Raw genomic sequence first — 23,438 nt, 5'->3', positions numbered from 1 at the left:
TGTTAGAATTTTTCACTGCGCTTAGATTTGTTTTCTTTTTACCTTCAGCGGATATTTATCATGGAAAGAAGGGAACACGGGCTATCGGGTACTTGTTTTAACACGTATTATAAATACCTCCGTAAAATACTTAAGCTTCAAGTTTCATTGCCAAGGCATTACCGTTATGATTACATTGGACACCTAAGCAACGTAGATATGCCTATTTGAGTTTTGAATGAAAGCATAGTTGAAAATGGGCTCTTTTCGTACTTTGTCAGTTCAATCTAGAGTTCGCCGGGTTTATGTTTTTACTTTTTACAAAGATTCATTGCTTTTCGGGCCGATACACTGTCTCTTCGATGCTGCTAAGGTTTACTTATCACAGGTAGTTTTTTCAGTTTCCTGGCGCGAGCTCGACTTGAACTAACACGACCAAGCAATTTGCAGTGCTCGGTTGATTTCGCAGCTGCTGGTGAGACCGACGTCTAATAAATGCAAACCAAATAAATGGTGATTTAAGGGAAAACACAATCTTTAAGATGATCCTTAAACCGCTACAGAAGATTCATCAAGATTAGCGAAGAAACCTCTAGGCATTCGCGTCGTCATCATCTAACGATGGTGGCATTCTCATACTGACAACATGTACGAGAGTTAACTTTGAATTTCTATACATCCCATAGTAACTTTAATTGAACGTTGCGTGCAGTGATTGCCAATACGTGTCTATAAATCTGTCTGAATGCAATACCGTCGAGTGGCTATCTTCCAGCGTTTGATTACTTTTGAAAGTATTATGAGTCGATTATTCAACCGTCAGTCAAAACATTACTTTTATAGATAAAGAAAGTAGGTAAGTTGTTAAAGCTTACCAGGATTTTATCGGCAAATGGAACTACTTAAGTACATAAAAAGACTCGTATCACAATTCTTTGGGTTTGAAAATTGATTTCTATTCATCACTTATATTCATTGGTTTGGCACGTTTTGGTAGCGTAATTTACATAAATGCTTATTGTAGGTAAGTATACATTTGGTTGGAGTTTCTATTATTAATGTCAGTTGTAATTGTAATAGCTCGCTACGTGTGTTCGAATGAGTGCTCCTTTAATATAGGATAGTGAAAATATAAATTTAAGTATAACATTCGTCTAGTTTTTGTAATGATATCTTGACATGAGAGAAAATTATTGACAACAATAGAAAAAACAGATGAAAAGAAAAAAAATACAATGAGAGAAAAAAGCTTTTGTTCAATGAACAACGTGGTTTTTGTTTACTTTCTGTGTAGTATTATCATCGTAAATATTACTGATTACGGAGATTATGTATGTATACATACATTAACTCCCTAACGCGATGCGCAGAGCCATAATCAAAGAGTACTTACAGCCACTATTGATACGAAGTCCTAAGATAGATATGATAAACCTTATGGTGACAAGGGATCAGCTATCGCCCATAACAAATGTAAGTACGGTCACGAGTACTAATATGATACACTTTGAACTTTTTTGCCAAATTGACACGTAAGCCTCATTAAATATCAAATATGTTAGTGCGACAGGGTTCTAAAGTGGATATATGATGCCCATGATGTATACATTATGTTAGAAGTAACACAATTACTCTTGTAGGATTTTATTAACATGCCCGGGAAGACAAGAAGATGAACTTGTTCTGTTTTTCATTCGCTCATAGTCCAGCGTAGAAGTTGGTACCCTTTCTTGTGAGGAATATATTCCCTAGTAGATCTGTAAGTACTGCAATGCAGCTTATGTCATATCATAGCATTGTTATGTAAACGTAATATCAGTACTTAACTTTACAGTATCTGTCGTGTAGTCACATAAACCGTGAAGTTAAAGAAATTGTGACACGTTAAGTCGTTCCCTCTTTTTTACGCGTCATATAATACGCAGATAGGAATAGGAACATCATTCTTTGTTTGTAAACTTCAGAGTATTCTGTTACATGTTTCTGTAGATGCGTAGAGGTGTCTAATACTTATCATCCCCGAGTACCATTGACGAGTTCAAGAGCGGTTTAGGGTCCTCAGGACTCTTCAATAAAATCCTTTGTAAGTCAACGCTTTCTCGTTTTATTGTTGTTTGTAGTTTACGTTGCGTTACTCTACTATTTGTGTCGGTAACTACTAAAATATTCAGGAAGTAAGCCGTGGTTGTTACTGTAGTAAAACTCTACAAGTTATTATGTTTTGTTATTAGTTACAAAGTTAAGCTTCTCATAGATTTAGGAAGTGTCCTTCACAGTTTCCTGTTTTCAAATATTAGTTGAGATGTTCAGTAATTATCTAAAGTACTCGCGTGGACACTTATGTGGACAGGAAGATAGGTGTTCGGTGTCGCCGACACCTCGCCTTATCGGCTCCCTCGGCGTCTAAATGGGAAGGCAAACAGCGGCTTGTTGACACGCCGCGATTCAGCCGCTTTATAAATATTTCAAGCGGTCGGCGTGCCATTATCCCATTAGGGAAGGGCATTCATTACTCAGAATGTGATGTAAAGCTATTACCGATGTTCGCTGCACGTAGCCCGCCCCGCCCCGCGCCCCCGCGCGGTCGACGGCCGACCGACCGTCCACAAGCCGAAGCTCAGCGGCTTCACAACCAGATACTTCATGCTCTGACACACTCACCTCGCTGTTCGCCGGCTTCCTCCACACCACAACAATCCACTGTCTTTCAAACGATCGATACGCACCGACCCTACACCGTAAAAGCAAAGTAAATTACTTTTAATCACCATTCAGCACAAACGAACACAGTCGTCGCGTTTTCACTCAAATATTCTTCAGTATTCACTCACACACGTACAGTACACAGTTGGCAGCCAATCCTTGGTAGTGAGGAATCCTTTGCAGAGTATAAACAAATAACAGTGGTGATTTTCACAAGAAACAAGTAGCGTTCAGCGTAACGCACGTCAACGCCGCATCGAGTCGGCGGCCGAGCGCGGAACTCGGTTGGAGCGAGCCACGCTACGTGTCCCCGACCGGCGTGTGCGTGCGACAGAGACGGCGCGAGCTGGGTGCGGCGTCGCGCGCGCGTGCGAGCGGGACGCAACAGGTTTGCTAGGCGGGTGGTACAAACGCGAAGGGCGCGTTGAGTACAAAGGCGGCTTTCGGGCTCCGGCTGTCACCGGCAGTGGCGCGGATTGATCCGCACGCCGGATAGACGATGCTTGTATTGTAGCTTAGCGCCGGCTACGGCACGGCCATTCATTAAAATAATTAAGCAACAATTAAACCGTTGCGTCGGAGGTCGTTGCCTCGCGGTCCTCGCACGCCGGTCGCGCTCCGCAGCCCTCACCCTTCGTTATCATTTCGCTCCAAGCCAAAGGTTCAGGTGTCGCGGATTTGTCTAGCCGCACATTGAAACACGTTGTCGCAGTATTTACATTTATTGTTACTTACATTTTAATTCGTAAACATTAAATTTTGTTGGAAGTGTAATCGCACATAGAAGCACTTCACATTGCTTCATACAATACAATAACACGAAATTATCCTACATCTTAAGAATAAATAAATTAGAAAAGTGTCCTTCTATTGTAAGAAAAAAGCTTAACACTATATTCGGTAAAAATTTAAACTTTACATGTACATTTAGGTTTCTGTCACAAATATCGATGGTCAAACTGAAAATGTGTTCATTTAGCGCGACGTACATCGAATTATAGCATTAAACAGATTGCTTCAAGTATAAAACATTTGGTATAACAAATTTGATAGGCACTAAATGAAAAGTTGCAAATGCCAACTAAATATTTAAATCTAAGAGAAATTTCTGCGATGGTATATTTATTTACCTAATTATTAAAACTAATTTGATTTCATCGCAAGAATAGACGATGGTTTCTTAGGATAGTCACTTCTTCAATGTCGCCCTATCAGTACTTTGAGTGCTCTTCTCCACTCAATCTATTCTTAAGGCGTAGACCACACTAGTTTTCACAATGAAATCAAGTTCATACAGTTTCTTTTCTCGCACTGCCCCTAAGGATTCAGTCACACAACACACTGATATTTAAAACGTGCTCTGCGGAAAACATGCAACTCGTTCAGACAAAATGCAATTTTTCGACTGCAGTCGTCATATTCTAGGCATTGAAGCCACACAGCCTGGTGAAAGACGAATGAATTGATTTGATTTTTTATTGATTTGAACATCTGAATGAACTCTGACAACATTCATTTTAGACTTTTTGATTGATCGTTTCTACCATTTGTTTGGTTCGGTATATGCTGGTGTTGCCTATTAGTGCCGATTCGCCAACCATCAGCTTAATTTAATGACTAAAACTAGCCCTATCTCTCTCTTACGCTTATTGCAAATGAAGGACAACACTGGTTTGAGCTGTCAAACTAAAATTTATGTGCACCGAAACCATTATATCCCCAACTAAACTAAGGGTATTTTCTCTTTATCGTGAATTGACTAAAACAAATATTGCCAAAGCAAAAACAGATGTCAGAGTCGGGTGGCATATTCAAAAAGGGAATGACGTGAATATTACAAGTATTTATAAAGTTTCACCAATTAACCAACTTCATTAGACTTTTGAGACATTCAGACTTCGATCTACATATCGTCGGCTTGGAGTAAAAACCACGTAAGCGCCTTTTTAAGAAATCTCTGCTGTGATTTTCATCAACAAAACCTAGATTTCTTTCAATTGAGTAGTTTCCTAAGTCAAAAATAAATTATGAAATTCTGATTACTAAATAAAGACTGATCTAAAAGTGACAAAGTTTTCTTTTCTACTATTTAACTTATTTATGGAGTTCAATAAGGAAAATGTAATAAGTGTCAAATTGTCACGTCCTTCTATGACGTCACAGGTTGCTTTACCATACAAATTCCATAGCAATTTCATGTTTCGACGTTTAGTAAAAAGTAACTGATTTGACTAGTTGGAAACTACCCTATTAATTTCAATCCGGGTAAAAATTTAAACTACATTTTAGTCTATTGAAAGGTTTTGTTAACAATAATCATATCCGAATGTGGTTTTTCAAAAAAGCGCTTACATGATCACTAAGACGACGTTATTATTTACAATCCCGAGTTAGTTTCTTAGATGATTACTTTCTACCAGGCTGTTGGCTTGCTTAATACATCATCATTTATAACCCGTTTGCATTCAGCTCACTTCCGCGACAGCTAGCAGAAGAGCATTTATCCTGCCACTGCTAAATATGTGCGTAAGGCTACGAATAAATAATAAGTCTATTTATTCGTAGGCATAAGGGCAGCGACAGCGGCTGAATGTAAACGTAACATTTAACACTTTCGGGGACAAAGGACAGGTTAACCTATCATCTGTCGAGACACCAGACGCAACAGAATTTACATTGTATCTCGTTGAGATCTGCTTTCCGACATACAAGTAGTTATCCCGCATTTCACAGAGTCCGCTTACCTAACCTGAAGATTTGACAGATCCGGTTTTTTACAGAAGCGACTGCCTGTCTGACCTTCCAACCCGCGAAGGGAAAACCAGCCCAATACAGGATAGGTCCCATACCTCCGAATAACATAGATGCATTTCTCGGGAATGTGGGTTCCGTCACGATGTTTTCCTTCACCGCTGAGCACGTGATAATCATTTGTGATCCAAAAACGAGTTCGAAACAAATTCCACAATCATTGGTTTAGGCCTGTGCTGGATTCGAACCTGCGACCTCAAAGTAAAAGGCAAGCGTTCTACCAACTGGACTACTACGGCTCCATTCCTAACAGTACGACAGTTGGAATCAGGGGAGTTAAAAAGGCCATATGGAAGCAATACACCTAAAAAAGCAAAATTGCTATTTGACTTTCGCAAATGTCAAATGGCAATATTGCTTTTTAGTATTGCTTTGATGTGGTCCCTTTAGACTCCCAGGACATCGTTTGTAGATATTCTGTCTAGGGGTGCTGATCGACAGTGAACTATCGATAGTTATTTCAATAGTATCGACAGGTAGATATTATTACCAATTTGTTTGTCGGAAAGATCTCAACAGATGAGAGGTTAATATACGGTAATGGTGTCTATTCGAGCGCACACAAATTTAGACTGATATTAATTTGACAGCTCTATAAGGCTATAATGCGCAACGTGATTAAATTTTGTCACGGTCATTTCATCGATTCTGACGATATAATTATGTCGTTTTTTCGATTGATGCTAATATGTTAACCCAAATCAGTCATGTCGTTCTGTCAAAATACGAACAAAATCACGTGCCACGCATGTTAGGGAAAAAACTTATCGATTTCGACAAAAATTATTTAATCGATCGATAATTTTATCACTTTGCGCATGTTAGCCTTGCTGAAATCGTAGCCGTTCACTTACAACACGTGCAAGAAAGAAACAGCTAGTTTTAGTCCTGTCAAATTAAATTGTTGCTTGCCCGAATCGCCACCACTAACTACTATCTATAGTTTTAAAACTATCGTGTAGCAATACTATCGATTGATTTATGTTGGTAGTTCGGCGACAATAGTTCCGTCCTTGTAAGAGTAAAGGTATGTCTGGTATCATGGCTCGTCCTGCGGTGCAGGGTGGGCAGGCTACGGCGGCGGCGGCAGCAGCGGCACCTCTGGGTACTGTTCCTGGTCCTCCTCTGAAGAGTGGCCACTGGCGTACGACGGCCGGCCACTCTTCTCCCTCAGTCAGTACCTGTGGAGAGAAACGAGGAGTATTGGTCGCTAGTGGTTGAAGAGTATTCGTGGAGCAAGTTGACTGTTGGAAAAAACTGTTGGTATTGACTGTTGGAAAATACCATCTAATTTAAGTTACTCTCATTTTCTTATCCGCCGAAAAGGAAAGCGATAGGCAATCGACCGGCAATGTATGGGAACAAACGCCAACTTTAGACACAAATTTAAACAACCCTCTCAAAATTTTACATTTGGCCAATAACCCGACAGATTTAAGTTGACAGCTCACGTCAAACCGGTTGCATATCAGCGTGAGGCTTAATTGATTCACCGGGGTTATTCATTCTTTTTAAAATTAACAGCTGTCAATTATTGTAGATTTACCGCAGATGGCATTAACTACTAGGCTGGAGAAATGGAGAGCGCTGAAGGCTCTCACCCGTTACAACGTTTAAGACAACAGGCCTGAGGGTGCCCTGTTGGGCGCGAACCTCGGCTCAGAGCGTCGTGTGAGGGGAAAATATTTGAAAGAATTAATCGACCTTAGTGGGTCAAATCATCCGTCCCTTTCCTTTTTGATGGACAAGAAAATGACGGGTGTAACTTAAAATAAAATTAGAAGGCGTCCGACATTGGCAGTAATGATTGCCTCTTGTCTATGACGACCGGTTGCCACACAACCATAAAGTTGAAGTGGGAGGCGTCAGCCAGTGTACCTGCGATAGCTGTCAAGGGAGTCCCGCTCGGCGTCCGCGTAGGGCGCCCAGTGCGCCGGCGGGGGCTCGCTGCCCTCGCGCTCTGTGTTGTTGCTGGTGCCTGCGCGGAACACATACACATCACAATAATGGTCACGAGTACTTATATGTATGAGGAGATCCGCAGGAGAACTAAAGTCACCGACATAGCTCGGAGAATTGCAAAGCTGAAGTGGCAGTGGGCAGGACACATAGCGAGGAAAACCGATGGCCGCTGGGGCGGAAAGGTTCTAGAATGGTGACCACGTGTCGGACGACGCTCAGTGGGTAGGCCCGCTACAAGGTGGACCGACGATCTGGTGAAGGTCGCGGGAAGCCGCTGGATGCGGGTAGCGCAGGACCGATCGTCGTGGAGATCCTTGGGGGAGGCCCATGCCCAGCAGTGGGCGTCGTACGGCTGATGATGATGATGACTAATATGTATACACTTTGAAACCATGTCACATGAACTCTTTTGACAAATTAAACCGTAAGCCTCATTAAATGTCAAATATGATAGTACGACACGGTTCTAAAGTGGGTACATGATATTGTTCATGACTGTACATAAAACATACTCGTAGTATCCTTTACTGACTCTCCAATGACGCGTTTATCAAATCTTACAAGTCTACACGTTCACAAGCTACACGTTACTCACAAGTACGTGTAAATCACGTTTATCAAAAAAAGGAGAGATTGTAAAATATATTTGTGAAATAAATATTGACACTTGTAATATGTGTAGTTTTGATAAACAAATTCTTGTAATATTTTTTTTTCAAGAAAGGTGCTCACTCCTTCATCCTAAAAGGAACCCATTAACCCATGCAAAAGGAGATCATCGGCTCTCCATACTTTGGCCGGCCCAAATTTGAAAGTGCCGGCCAGAGAAAAAAAATGTGTCGAACTTTTTGAGTAGATTGCTCTGAACATTTTATACTATGACACTAAACGTGTATGACCATTAGTTTGACTTTAATTGGATTTTAAAAATCTCGATTTTGTATAAAAAAATATTATGTCCGTTGGGAAAAAAAGAGATACAGGCGTATTACAAAGGACCGTAAGAACATTTATTAGTATGGTGCCAAATATCTATGACCATTATTTTGACGTTTATTGAAATTTCCGTTTTGTTTAACATGTTAAAATGCCGGCCATCGAAAAAAAATACGTCGAATCTGTCTAATAGTTGCTTCTCAATATTTTTAATATGACACCAAAGTATCTATGACCTTTATTTTGACTTTTATTGGAATTTACGTTTTAGTTCATATGTGAAAAGTGCCCACCAGCAAAAATACTATGTAGAGAGTATCGAGTAGATGCCTATTAACATTTTTTTCTATAGCGCTAAACGTGTACGATCATTAGGCTTTGGCTTTTAGTTTATTTTAAAATCTTGATTTCTTATTTATTTTGTTTAAAAATAAAGTGTTTTGGGTAAAAATTGCGGTACGACTGATTACAAAGGACCTTTAAAACATTTAATAATCTGGCACAAAACATTTTTGACCATTATTTCGTCTCTCTTTCCGTTTTGGTTCAAATGGGAAAATGTCAGCTAGCGAAACAAAATGAGTCAAGTCTTTTGGTAAACGACTTGAAACGTATTTTTTTACTATATTACCAAATGTCGACTTTTATTGGACTTTTTAAAAATGTTTGGGCTGATTTTTTTATACATTTTAACAATGACAATAAGCAGAGCTTTCCCAATGACTAGTTATTAGTCAGATAAATACTTTGTGTTTTTGTTTTATGTGTTGTTAGGTGAACTTCTATATTAATACTATCTGATTATAGATATGACGTTGGCTGTAGTTTTTGCATTCGACTCAACTTTACGGCCTAAGTTTAGGTTTAATTATAGTATTGATTCACCTTGACCGTAGATAGTTACCACCCTCCAAAGATAAGCTTGCCATCTAGTGACGAAATTCGTATTTTGGCATGACGTCTGAAGTGTGACGAAATTCGTATTTTGGCATGACGTCTGAAGTAGCTGCTAGGGAAGACAGGAGTCGGGCAGTTGTACTTTGCATGTATGCCGACCATAATGTCCTGGTGCTACTCGGCCGATAACATAGTACCTCTATCACCCCACTGTATTTTCCTTGTATACACACTTTTCTTAAAAAAAGTAGCTTCTAAAGCGTGTATCACCATTAGGTGAGGTAGTGGTCAAACGCAAACCTATTTTTAAATTATATAAATGTGTCAAAAATACGACTATATTACGCCTTTAGAAAGATAGTTCCATTATCACCAGATAAAACTTTTTTCGTCAATACACGAATATGAATACACCAGATTTTTGAAAAATCGAATTAAGTTGAAAATAGTGGTCATAAACGTTTAATGCCATAGTAATAAATATTCTGACGATCCTTTCGAATCAAAAATCAAGTTTTTTTTAAATCCAACAAAAGCCAAACTAATGATCATACACGTTTTTGTCATAGTGAATAATGTTTACAGGTATCTTCTCGATAGCTTTGACATGTGTTTTTTGCTGACCGGCACTTTTCACACAGAAACTATAACGTTAAGTCCAACAAAAGTCAAAATAATGGTCATAGACGTTTGGTGCCCTAATAATAAATGGTCAAACGGATAAGTTATAACCGAATATACCAATATTGTTTCTTGGCCGGCACTTTACATTTTGACCAAAAATGTATGAAAATTCATGTTTTTTTAATTCGAATAAAACCGAAAATATTGACCCTACAGCTTTGGTGCCATAGTAATAAATGCTCAGACGGATAAGTTCTAAGGATATATACCATTATTATTACTTGGCCGGCACTTTACATTTTGACTAAAAAATGTATGAAAAATACAGTTTTTTTAATTCGAATAAAACCGAAGATATTGACCCTACAGCTTTGGTGCCATAGTAATAAATGCTCAGATGGATAAGATCTAACGGAATATAGCAAAAGTTTTTTTTGGCCGGCACTTTGACTTCTGGGCCGAAATCCGATGATCTCCTTTGAGAGTCGTAACATAACATAACAAACACTTTATTTCACAAACAGGAAAAAAGAAAATACAAAACAAAAGAGTCGTAGTACTTGGACGTCCTGTATTTTCGTCAGTCAGTGAGTGATCTTTCGCGAGTGACATGATTCTATGCCGATAGTTACAACAAAAAAGAAATGTACTTACAGCGATCAACAGGCGTGATGGAGAGATGCGGGCGGTCGGGCAGTGGGTCGCGGGTGTCCCGCGTGTCCCTGTCGCGGCTGTCCCGGTCCGGGCGCGCGTCCCGCGGCGCGGGCGGGCTGGCGGCGGGCGGGGAGGGGCTGTCCAGCGAGATGACGCCGCCGCCCGCGCCCGGGGAGCGGTAGCCGCTCGACGACACCGCTTCTGGAAACACACGGCTCATTTACACACGGTCCGCTTACCTAACCTGAAGATTTTGACAGGTCCGGTTTTTTACAGAACCGACTGCCTGTCTGACCTTCCAACCCGCGAAGGGAAAACCAGCCCAATACAGGTGAGGTGAGGTGTGGGTACTTAGTTCATCTTGCGATGGATGTACCTTCGCATTAGTATATTCCCCATTAGTATATCCATATAAACTCCTTTAAAACTTTCGTTTTGACGTTTCGTAAACAGTATCTCATTTGACTAGGTTGTCAAGTAGCCTATTAGACCTTTGATACTTTTCTACGAATGGAATCATCTTAAAGTTTTACCGCCTTTCCTCATCATACGGAGGGGGTAGGAAGCATAAAACACGACACTGCTCCACTGTCAATTGGTTATTCAGAGTCACGTCGCCCGACCGAGAATCAAATCTGAGACCTCTAAATTGGTTGTTGTGGTTTCCTATGAAAGTGGTGTTTTAGGATCGTAGTAAGTGAAATTCCGTGGTATAGGTCCCGGCAAACTTCTTGAGCATCGACCTTGACTGCGCACAACCGAATTTTAGATCTCTTTGGTGGTGCGGTACGGGGCGCGGGGGCGGGTGAGTCCCGCATCGACCGGCTATTGGTAGATCAGTCGATACTTCCCCCGCGCACTCTGTCTTCGTCCCTTTGACTCCCGAATACACTTGCGTGCAGTGAAACTGCCACGTTTTTGTCATTGCTCTTTTGTTAGTTTTTTTTGTTATTGCTCATTTGTTTAAGTTTAAGAATTAGTTACTAGCACGAGGTCTATGTCTACAGATCCAAAACCTAGCACTAGCTCTGGTATTGCTGGTTTCAACCTCATGGAAGGAATATCATACTTACCTGACGATTTGTTTTTTATTAAATATAATAATATAAGTTTTAATAAACTATAATAAGTTTAGTTTTATTTACATAATTAAATAATATAATAATTGTTTTTTTTTTTTATGAAGTTAAGAAAATAATCAAAAGTTCATTTTTTTGCACGGAAGTGTACGTGCGCGAACTTTCCTCCACTACGACACTCGATGCTCAAGAAGTTTGCCGGGACCTATACCACGGAATTTCACTTACTACGATCCTAAAACACCACTTTCTGCCTACTACTACTGCCTAGCCTAATCTGACTTTTTTATAAAAAAGTTTGTGTGATGAACGTGAATATTGGCGAAAATGTTGAGAACCGCACCATTGGAAGAGGAGTAGTTGTCGTCGTTCTTGATGGTAGTCTCGATGGCGGGCGGCGTGGCCTTGGGCTGTGGCACCTTCCTCTTGAGCGGCACGTCGTCCTCGGAGTCGGACGTGAGGTCCACCAGCACCTCCGCCGACTTGGCCGCGCGGCTCTCGCCCACGGCCGCGCGCTTGCCGCCGCCGCCGCTGCTGCCGCCCTCTACAGGTATTACCTCTGTAAGGAAAATGCCTTTGGTTACGCCTGACAACATCTTCGGAGCAATAAATGCAGAGGAACATATTGCTCTTATTAAAACCTGTAAGCGTAATGGAACTTCATACAACCGATATCGTAGTCCGGGACAGCCAATAAAATGCACCAATGTCACGAATGGAGTGAAGAATCAATCGTGAAGATCGACGGAAGGGGAAAGATTGTTATTATATGAATTATCTTCGACACCATTTTCTTAAAAAAAAGTTTTTGTGTCTACTATCGTTAAAATTCATTGTAATTGTGTTTCTACAATCTGCGTGGTTTAATTTGAAGCATTACGATTCCCACTAAGTTACCGGAGGAAGCTGATTATCGTTCCGGCGGTCTTCGGGATTCTTCAACTATATATCGGTCGCAACACTTTTAATAAAATATTCCTGTAATTTTCCGCGTATCAAGAGGGATATTTGATAATGATACGCAATAAATTAGTTAAATTGGATCAGCTGCATATTTACATGAAGTTACGAAAATTATTCTAAAGCCACATATGAATGCCAGAAGACCGCCATTGGTTCCGCCTACTGATCCAAACAGCGCCACCAACGCGCGCTGCAGCAGCGTGGTGGCGGAGGGGAGGCGTGTGCGTCCGTAGTTACCCAGGTCGTCGGCGATGAGCGTGACGGGCTCGGCGGCGGTGGGCGGCGGCGCCCGCGGCGGCGGCGCATGCGCCGACCAGCTGCCGTCGGCGTGCAGCTGGATCTCGTTGCACTCCGACGACAGCCGCGGGGACGTCAGCACCTCCTGGAAGTACCTGCACAACGACGAACATGTTCTTTTTTCAATTGATTTATTCCCAAAGAGATATTACATGTAAGGTCACCTACCTCCGACACAATTATAGGATATCTATTCAAGAATCATCATCATCTCCCGAGCATTGTCCACGTTATTGTTTTACGGGGTCCGCTTCTAACCTGAAGGTTTGACAGGTCCGGTTTTTTGCAAAAGCGACTGCCTGTCTGACCTTCCAACCCGCGAAAGAAAAACCAGCTCAATACAGGTTAGGTTACCTACCTCCGAAACGCATTTCTCGGGAATGTGGGTTTCCTCACGATGTTTTCCTTCACCGCTGAGCACGTGATAATCATTTAAAATACAAACATGAATTCGAAAACAAATACGAAAATCATTGGTTAGCCCGTGTTGGGATTGGAACCTGCGACCTCACAGTCGAGCATTCTTCCGACTGGGGCACCATGGCTCTTCTCTCCTCTCGAAGTATTGAGCGCCGGTTCGAACCCCGATATCAGACATGCACCAATGAGTTAAGAGTTATTAATTTATCTTTAAGTGCAGTTTTCACTAACACTGTTGGCTCGACCATTATAGACGGCGATACGGCTGACCACCTATCACATTGGTCTAACAGAAAGCTCGGTGAGGTGTGGGTACTTAGTTCATCTTGCGATAGATCTACCTTTGACTACTAATAGACCAGCTTCCAACTAGTCAAATCAGTTACTTTTTACTAAACGTCAAAACACGAAATTACTATGGAATTTGTATGAAAAAGCGGGACAAAATGACGCACTTATTATTTCATTTTTCTTTATTAAAATTCATAAATAAGTTAAATAGATAAAAGAAAACGTTTTATGTCACCTTTAGACCTGTCTTTATTTAATAATCAGAATTTCATAATTTATCTTTGACCTACGAAACTAGCCCAACTGTGCTATAATTGTGAGCTTATGTTATGTCATAGAATAAGGAATAATACTACGTATAGAACGGCAACTCCCCGCTCCCCACCAGCGCCTGAGCTAGGTTTACCTCACCCCCCCTCGAACATTAGTTTAGACTTGAATAGTATGGCGTCAGAGGTCACACACAGATGCGCGTGTAGGATTATGTCAATGTGTAGTGTCTGTCTAAAACAAGGTTGTTTATATGAAGTGTCCGGGGAGTGGTTATGTAGAAACTTACCCGTCAACGACTAGGCTGTCATAAGGCGCGGGGCGGTCGCACACAGGACACAACCACGTCGGCTTGCGCTCATTCATTTGTAGGAACAGCGACGCGTCGAAGCACTGCAGGTGTGGGCAATTCGCAGGTCGACACGGACACGACATTCGCATCTTGCCCAGTGGACACATCAGCGAGACGCGGAGTGACGTCGTCGCTATCTCGCTGTCGTAGTCCTCTGATAGCTTCTCTTTGACTGTAGACCGAATTATAACAGTTAGTGTCCTTTTTATTTTAAATAAAACGTGAATTAAATGAATTTTCTTCTTTATAGCACTTACACGTACTTTAAAATTAAATAAAAAAGATTTACGTTCTGTTTTTTTATTATTTATGTAACTTATGTATGAATTTAATAAAAAAGTAATATTAGTACTCTAGACAGATGGCGCCTGCATCGGCTTAATGACGATCGATACATAGATTAGAAATCAGAATCATTTATTCAACGTAATGATCATGGATAAACTTGTGGAAGGTCAAAGTAACATTTTTGAATTTACGTCATTTCGCAAGGTGTTATGGCTGAGGAGAAGAAATGACAAGAAACTGCAAGGGCAACACATCTTTTAAATCAATGAGGGTATGCAATACAAGTTATTTAATAGCTGAGGAACACATTCGATCGAAAGAATTTCGCATGGACAGGAGGACCCGGTGGTGTATAGTGGTGGTGATGGTGGTGGTGTTTAACACGCTCGTTCTGGCTTGACAAGAGCTGCGGGTTCAAGCCCCATCCGAGTCAGATGTTATCAATTTAATTTTCTCTTTGTAAGCGTGAGTTTTGTATGATGTATAATATGTCATCATGCTGTTATCATTATACAGATCCAATATTTTATTTCACTGTCCCTCTCGAAGGAGAAATCATCCCAATATGTATAATTTAATTTTAATTTTATTAGTTGAACATATTGAACATGATTCGTACGATACGGGCCTCAGGCTAGTGTAATAGACATTTTATCAGTAAAAACAATTAAACTAAAAACTTAATACTTCAGTCAATCAATCAATAATACTTAATTGCATTACGACATATACAAAGGACATTAACATACGAATAAAAATAAGCACAATAGGCGTACAATACTTATTATGTAAAATTCTGTATTTTATTATTCTATTAAGTTACATGATACTCACTCAAAGAGCGCGTGTAATCGGGATTCTTTGTGCCCTTGTTCTTGAGCCGCTGCAGCAGTTCAGCGGAGGTGAGTTTGCGCACCATGAACACGCTGAGCACGTACGCGCGCGTGAAGTCCGCCGCCCACGTCACGTGGATCGTGTTGGCCACCGTGGGGGACAGCTTCACCAGGGAGGAGATGTTGACAGGCCGCGGCGGCCGCTTCGGCTCCGGCGTCGGTTTGTTCGTTGGGATTGGATTCTGTTGGAGGAATTGCATACTATTACATATAATAACATATATAAAGGTTCTTTCGTCCATGTATGCGTTTGGCGTTTGACATGTGTACTTTATTTGTTGAATAGTGTAATTAATTAGTGGTATACTTCTGAAGTACACTTTAACAATAGTAACTGTAACAATAGCGGAATATTGCATTGAGACAAAAAGGTTTAGCAATGCGATTCAATTGTATCATTATGTAAAATGTTTTCAACAATAAATAAATTAAAAAAATAATAATAATATTTGCAAAGTTTTCATCCTTAGCTCCTCTGTGCTTCGGAAGGCACGTTAAGCCGTTGGTCCCGGCTGCATTAGCAGTCGTTAATAACCATCAATCCGCACTGGGCCCGCGTGATGGTTTAAGGCCCGATCTCCCTATCCATCCATAGGGAAGGCCCGCGGGGACGTTAATGAGCTGATGATGATGATGACATATAATAAAATCGATCGACCCAATCTCGACTGATACATCGCTAATGATAATGAACGTCACAACACTAGCTTATATACTAGATCTAATTCGTATTGTAAAATGTTATCTTTTAAGAAATATAATCACTAATTGTACTGTACTAGCCGTTCTGTTTAATAATACAAACATAAGATCACGCTTATTTCCGTTTGGGGTAGGCAGAGAACACGGAATTCCACTTGATCCTACCCACCTCTTTCGCTTCTTCCGCTCTCATCAAAGATTTCATGTATACTCGCCGGTTTCGTAACCTTTCAAACGGCCTCCGTGGTCCAGTGGTTGAGCGTTGTGCCCACGTCCCGGGTTCGAATCCCGGTGGGGACAAATCGTAAAATCACTTTGTGATCCCTAGTTTGGTTAGGACATTACAGGCTGATCACCTGATTGTCCAAAAAGTAAGATGATCCGTGCTTCGGAAGGCACGTTAAGCCGTTGGTCCCGGTTATTACTTGCTGATGTAAGTACGTAGTCGTTACACGAGTCATGTCAGGGGCCTATGGCGGCTCAGTAATAACCCTGACAACAGGGTTGATGGGGTTGGTAATCCACCTCACAATCCACACGATAGAAGAAGAGTGACCTTTCTTTAAAACATTCTACCACTCATTCTAACACTACCTTATCTTTTTCGTAAGTCCACTTTCATTGGATTACTTTAGTTGTAATTCCATTTTTAAATTAATAATAGCCGTAATTCCTGCAGACACCTAATTTTATTTCAAGTTATAGCCGTAATTTTTTATCCGCCGAAAATAAATTTTAAAATGAGTAAGCGAATGAATAACCTGGGCGAAACAAATAGGCACCTCGCTGATATACAACCCGTTTGACGTGTGCTGTCAACTTAATTCTGTCGGGTTATTGGCTAATGTAAAATTTTAAGCGGGTTGCTAAAAGTTTCTGCCTAAAATTGACGTGTGCTCCGTAAATTTGATGCGTTTCGATTATCATTTATTACCTATTAAACTTAAGTTGAAAGTTAAAGGATTCGAGTGTCGATTGGTTATTTCTCGTAAAACCTGAGCTCATTTCTACATAATCTCATCCGCCGAGATACCGGAAACAATAAATTTTATTTTGTGTCTAGTCGACATGTGCATTCGAAAGGCTAGGAAAAAGAATCAAAAATAATAAAACGCTCTATACTTACTGGTAAGGGGCACATTTTGTTATTAACTTTGACATTAACGCTAGGTGGGAAGTAGTCTTCCTGCTCACAAGAAGTCTCCAGTAGACAAAATCTCAGTTGTGCCTGTTGACAAAATACTAAGGGTAAGTAAGGGGCTATTGGTCGAAGCCCTCGATATAATTCGCGCGGTTGTCATGCAGACGGTGCAGAAGTCACTACTTGACCATAGAACATATTACTGTACAATACAATACAAATACACTTTATTGCACCAAAATAAAAGGAAATAATTACAAAAAGACTCTTAACTAAGTAAATACTGTTCTCTTAACTAAGTGTATACTGTGGGCGTTTCATATGTCAATTAATATCATCTGGGGCAAATCTCGGATCAAAAATAAAAATAAAAAAAAATAAAAAATATTTCAAACACAAAACACAAACATCAAAAATATTTGGGCTTTATTTTCTTCGTACATATTAAGAATAATCAATTACCTGAATGACATAATCGAGTTTGTTACTCGTGCCGACGATGTCCTTCCCGGAGGCGATCTCCGTAGCCTGTTGTGGCGTCAGGTGGAAGATGTACGTGCCTTCCTGCATGCGGCCAGCCTGCATCGGCATCATCGTCGACGGCTTCATTAGCTCCGCTAGCACGTCGTAGAACGGGAGTCTGATGGAGACGGTTACATTCAGTGTACGCTCCCGGCAGAAAAAAGGCGCCGAACTTATAAAAAAACACGGTATAAGAAAACCAGGTATGCTCAATTCTATTACAAGCCGCCATTGCCAGCACTTTGATAACGTAAGTGATACCACTGTGTTACCATTAAATTGGTAACTCCAACATTCCAAGGAAGTAAATATTATTATTGAATATTAAGTGAATTACTGACTAATGCACGTTAAGCCGTTGGTCCCGGCTATTAGCCGTAAAAACACCTCCACCAACTCGCAATGGAGCAGCGTGGTGGAGTATGCTCCATACCCCCTCCGGTTGATTGAGGGGAGGCCTGTGCCCAGCAGTGGGACGTATATAGGCAGTTTATGTTATGTTGTACTGACTAATGACGTCTGTGACTTTATTACTGATAAATGACTAATGTACTTAATTACTATTACTTGTCACATATATAAAAATCATAAAAACTGTAAGTAAATCTTTTACTTAAAGTTCAAAATTTGGTTGGGTAATTTATTTTTTACGAAATGGCAATGCAGAGTGTGATGACGTCATCTGGGCGTCACTTTTGATCCTGGTTTTCCTATACCATGTAAATAAATGCTTTGTTACCTAACCTAGAGGGAGATAAGACTTGAAAAAGAATAGCAGTCAGTGTCCTTACTATTAAAGAGATTTTACAATGGGAACATTCCCACTTTCAGAACTTCCCGGGAACGACGTATCACTGGTTTCATTAAACTAGCGACGCGCGTGATGTCTGTTTTTCAAGTTACGTATATTCAAAGGTTCAGTCACATTAGTTTCCTCACGATGTTTTCACACACAGACACGCCTTGCGTACGTAATCCGTATCAGGATAGGCAGAATTACTAGAAGATAACTTGCAGCCACACTATCTAATTGATATCTGAGTCAAAGGATACGCAACCATCTATGACATATGTCTAAGATTGGAAAGCACCTTGACAGTACAGAAGAAATAACTAAGTATCTATAAGATAAAAAAATAAAACTTACTTCTTGAATTTAACGTCCGGGTGCACGGGGAATGGCGGCAAGGGGGTGGTAGGGGACGGGGAGGGCATAGGCGCGAGGGTCGCGGCTCCCGCGCCTGCGCCGTACCCGTGGTACATTCCCGACCCGTACATCGGGTTCTGCCGCGCCTGCGCATTACAAAACTTTCATATTTAACCACGCCGAGTATCCGATATAATTGTAAAAAGTTTGTGTTGAATACTCGCTAGAATTATGTCAAGATATATGACGACAAAATAGGCACCTACTACTTGCGGGAAGGATTACGCAACCATAGTGTAGCATGGATACAATCCTACAGGCCGTATGCATACCGAAGGTAATTCAATCAGCAATTGTGGTGACTTGATGCTGATCCCAGTAACACAAACTTTAAAACAACTGTTCACTTAGGAGCGAGCCTTCTCGCGGACCGGACGAGTCAGCCTGAGCGTGCCGAGGTGTTGCGAGAGCCACCATTTACACTCTCGCACTCGGCAGACCTCGCTGAAAGAGTACAGCCATCACAAATTTCACACTTACCGTGACAGGCATAGTCTGTCCGCGCGAGTCCTGAGTATTGTAGCCGCTGACGGCAGGGTGCTGGTACATCGTGCGGGATCCTGGCAACGCGGGCGCCAGGGGGTCTTTGCCCTGCGACCCGCTGCCCGGCACTCCGCCACTGCCCGGCAGGGCTTGATTGTTCCTGTCACACAAATAGTCACAATCAGAATCATTCATGAGACTTGACACAGAAATATTTAGACTGTCTTACATAGCAGTGAGGAGTTTTGGTTAACAATTTGTCGCCAATAGATGGTGCCGCCGAGACGGGAGGTTTCCCAAGCTAACAGTCGGTTTAATAATATGGCGTTATCAAAGCTGCACTTGAAAGACATAAAAGTAGTTTACAATGACACGAACACAGGTTGAATGCATTAAAAGCGATAACACACAGCTTTTTTAATGTTGGCGTCTATGTCTCATTTTACGTCTAGTCAGAATATCATATTAAGTTACACATGTAGGAGATAGACCGCTTTGATAAAACACTTACTTATACACAGAAACTGTCTATGAAGGACTAGCTATACAATTTTGCCGTCGACTTTCATTGGGCCACCATATAGATTTAGAACTATCCTACCCTAAAAATTAACATAAGAACTATAAGAGTTCAGAAGTGACACAGGGGCTTCTAAAGGCACCCTTGGCAGTTATATCCACCCCCCACAGATAATACTGAAATAAATTCGAAATGTGCGATGTTAATAAGAAAATAAGACTGCCAGTGCTATTGGAGATTGGGATCATTGACTTGGCTCACAAGCACACATTTATCTTTTGTGGGAACACTTACAGCAACATACATTTTTCTAATGTGCATGGAGGGGCTAGGCCATATCCATACATTAGTGCCAATTTTCTTTAAACTTTCAAATGTTTAATAACATGCAATAATTTGCAGTTATCTCCTGTAATCACAGCCAGAGCCCAGGTGACCGCCACAGGAATCAAATGCTGAAACCCAACACCAGAAGCCCAAATAAAATTTCATGCATTCCCTATCATAATATCTCTTTCACTCCTCAAAACTGCAGTAGCAATGTAGAGTCTATTCCGCGGGTCATGCTGACGTCATGGCGAGGCAATCCCGGAACGAAACTTGCCTATTGTAGCCCTTTTGCGAGCGATGTCCATTTTCTGTAGGTTTGAGTCTCGTTCTAAGCTCGGACGCCCCATTTTCAGGGGGAACACTCTGGGCCGCACTTCCTACCCTCGCTGAAGATCGTGTTTTAACCATTGTTGATGAGCGACCATCTCATGTCAACTGAAATACAGCAGTCCGAAAACGGACCAATTGCTATCATAAGTCAACTACAAAGTTCAAGAGGTTTTCTGGAAAATTTCTCCAACAGCGAAAACGAGTTGGCGTCGCGTGTCTCCTTATTTCTCTTACACCAAGTACTGGAATTGGACAGAAGGGAAAGGGGCACTAGCTACATCTGCAATTGAATAATTATCAACTTTTAGTCATCAATGGTTAAAACATGTCTTACAGCTCTAATAAATAAACAAACCACACAATTCCTTAAACGAAAAATAATGATTTAGAATAGTTGGCGGTCCCTTTTGGTTTAATTTGACATATTATTCCACTGCAGCTGTGAAGGAGTGTCGCTAGGGAGAGAAAGTAAATTAACAGCCTCCTATAACTGACAAACAGTAAGTCAGAAGACAGGCACTATGTGGTAAGAGAAATATGAGACAAGTCCTGTCATAGAAATTTTCCAGAAATAAATATTTTGACAAGTTTCTCTAACAGGTTGCTGTTGAGTGAAACTTGCTTTGCCACAGGATAGTAGCAGCCCATTTAAAAAATTGATCATGTTTGTTTATTGCTAATTTATAAATCATGACTGAATTTTAAATGTTTCTAAACTAATTTAAATGAAATTTAATGAGGAATTGTGATAAACTTGGTTACAAAAATTGTTAGTGCGAGTGACTTATACTTTGGGTAATGTTAATTTGGTTTGCAACTAGTATCTACTTCTACAAATAATCTATAATTAACCCCACCCTCCCCTAACTTTAACTAAATTAGAACTTACTCAACCCCCTAAATACTGTTTGTATACAAGTGGTTGGTTAAAAATAATAACTAATATAAAAATTGGGAACAAATGGGTAATCCAGAAGACTTATTAATTATCAAACAATTATATGGGCATTATCGAACCTCCAATGCGTAGGTCTCCAAAAAATCGATAATCTATGATCATCATTCAAAATGATAGATACCCAAGAAGGGTGAAAATTTACATTGAAGTTAAAACAAATGTAGGTTTTTCTTTTAAAAATAATTGTCCTCATTATGAAAAAAAATGTAACCAGCACAGAGTGCGCGAACCACGTTCAGTACCAAATAACGCAAAGTGAAAACTTTTAAAAAAAGACCGGTAAACAATCAAATAATTTCGTAGTTAATATAATGCGACTACATGTACAGGTCATTCAATTTCCATTTCGGCGAAGTATAGTAATAAACAACTGAAAAACACATGTTTTTATGAAAAACGTACACAAAAATTAGCCAATATGGATGTCAGGTGACCATAACAATGTATACTCACCATGATATCGCGTTACCGTAATCGTAATATCTACTCATATTAATTTTAAGTTACAAAACTGCACTAACATTTAAATTATTATAATAAATTATTTACGAATTATCTTTCACAAAACGCCATATCTTGACGCTTGCTGCACTTCAGCCGCCATATTGGACATGGACTAATAACTTACCTTTTTTATAGAACTGTTACGATGTTGCATAGCCAGCCTTATTATAATTATAGTATTTTTTCCTAGAGTAAAAACAACGAAATTAATACAGCTTACAGTGAAAATTGATCAAACTATCACGAAGTCGACCTTTAAACGGTATTGTATTAGCTACAAGTAATCATGTTGCGACCGTAAATTAATGTATTTTAAAATACAATAAACGGCGGTATTTTAATGTTAAGGCTGACTATACATGGAAATTTACCATAAACAAAAGAATAGTGTACGTAATATCCACTTCCTAATGCATTTGCTGTAAACTATCGATAACAGCTGATTTGCGTTATTTCAATGAAACTTATGATGTATCTATTAGTTTAACTGTAAATTAAATGGGGCATGACATATAGATATCCCTTTTTTATATTTCCATTGCCCTTATTACTTTTTGGAGGTACAAAGATAACAAAAGCTGACTGTACCGAAAATATTTCAAGAATGCGTTCTGAAACCTGTATAATAGTTCAACTTTTAAAACGATGAATTGTTGAAATCTACTTATTTTTGGTATTACAATTCTTATTTTTAATGCATAAATCCTAGCTAAATAATAAAATGACAAAAATGCGAAATAGTACCTTTAATGACATTCCTCAGTAATTATAACTAGTATTTAATTACGATATTACAAGTTTTTGAACGCATCATAGGCGAAAGCATCACGGAAGTGGAAATAGTGCGTCACTACCGTTTCCTAATTCTAAGCGCTGTACGATTTCCTGTTTTAGGCATAATATATCGACATTTATTTTTTCGCTACTTATGGCTTCTAGGTACAGTCGCATGTAATAATCGGGGACCACCCATGTTGAACTGTTGCTATGCAAACGTATTTGTGATTACGGCGTGAGTGTACGCATGTATGTAAAAATGGAAGATTAATAGAGAAGGAAACTGAAAAATCACACCTGTATCACTGAAGTGGTAGGCAGAGGTGTATAGTATCAGATCATTACACTCATTGAGGAGCTCGGTGGCGCAGCGGTAAACGCGCTCGGTCTGCGATTGTTGAAGTTAAGCAACTTTCGCAAAGGCCGGTCATAGGATGGGTGACCACAAAAAAAAAGTTTTCATCTCGAGCTCCTCCGTGCTTCGGAAGGCACGTTAAGCCGTTGGTCCCGGCTGCATTAGCAGTCGTTAATAACTTCAATCCGCA

General features: G+C 40.3%; 2 protein-coding genes across 3 annotated transcripts in view; both read right to left on the bottom strand.

Annotated features, from left to right (window-relative positions):
* Positions 1-2,949, bottom strand: part of LOC126374300 (zinc finger protein 608-like) — a 151,887-nt gene extending 148,938 nt beyond the window's left edge. Inside the window, exon 1 of the mRNA XM_050020838.1 lies at positions 2,641-2,949. The gene's annotated coding sequence lies outside the window, so the exon portion shown is untranslated. The remainder of the gene's footprint in view (positions 1-2,640) is intronic.
* A 2,898-nt stretch (positions 2,950-5,847) lies between these two features.
* LOC126374336 (E3 SUMO-protein ligase PIAS3) lies at positions 5,848-22,217 on the bottom strand. 2 transcript variants are annotated; one of them, XM_050020907.1, is made up of 13 exons: positions 22,066-22,205; positions 20,599-20,759; positions 19,472-19,634; positions 18,932-19,077; positions 17,725-17,902; positions 17,248-17,349; positions 15,361-15,601; positions 14,176-14,410; positions 12,846-13,000; positions 11,989-12,204; positions 10,567-10,767; positions 7,372-7,471; positions 5,848-6,674 (listed from the first exon to the last, which is right to left on the bottom strand). In XM_050020907.1, exons 2-13 carry the CDS (start codon positions 20,730-20,732, stop codon positions 6,668-6,670), a joined length of 1,878 nt encoding a protein of 625 aa, XP_049876864.1. In that variant the 5' UTR covers positions 20,733-20,759; positions 22,066-22,205; the 3' UTR covers positions 5,848-6,667. The 2 variants fall into 2 exon arrangements, with proteins under 2 accessions (XP_049876864.1, XP_049876865.1); XM_050020908.1 differs by lacking the exon at positions 20,599-20,759 and having other exon boundaries at positions 22,066-22,217.
* Positions 22,218-23,438: the final 1,221 nt, after the last annotated feature.

Source organism: Pectinophora gossypiella, chromosome 17, assembly GCF_024362695.1.
Source record: "Pectinophora gossypiella chromosome 17, ilPecGoss1.1, whole genome shotgun sequence".
Classification (NCBI taxonomy): domain Eukaryota; kingdom Metazoa; phylum Arthropoda; class Insecta; order Lepidoptera; family Gelechiidae; genus Pectinophora; species Pectinophora gossypiella.
This window is presented reverse-complemented; position numbering and strand designations above follow the sequence as displayed.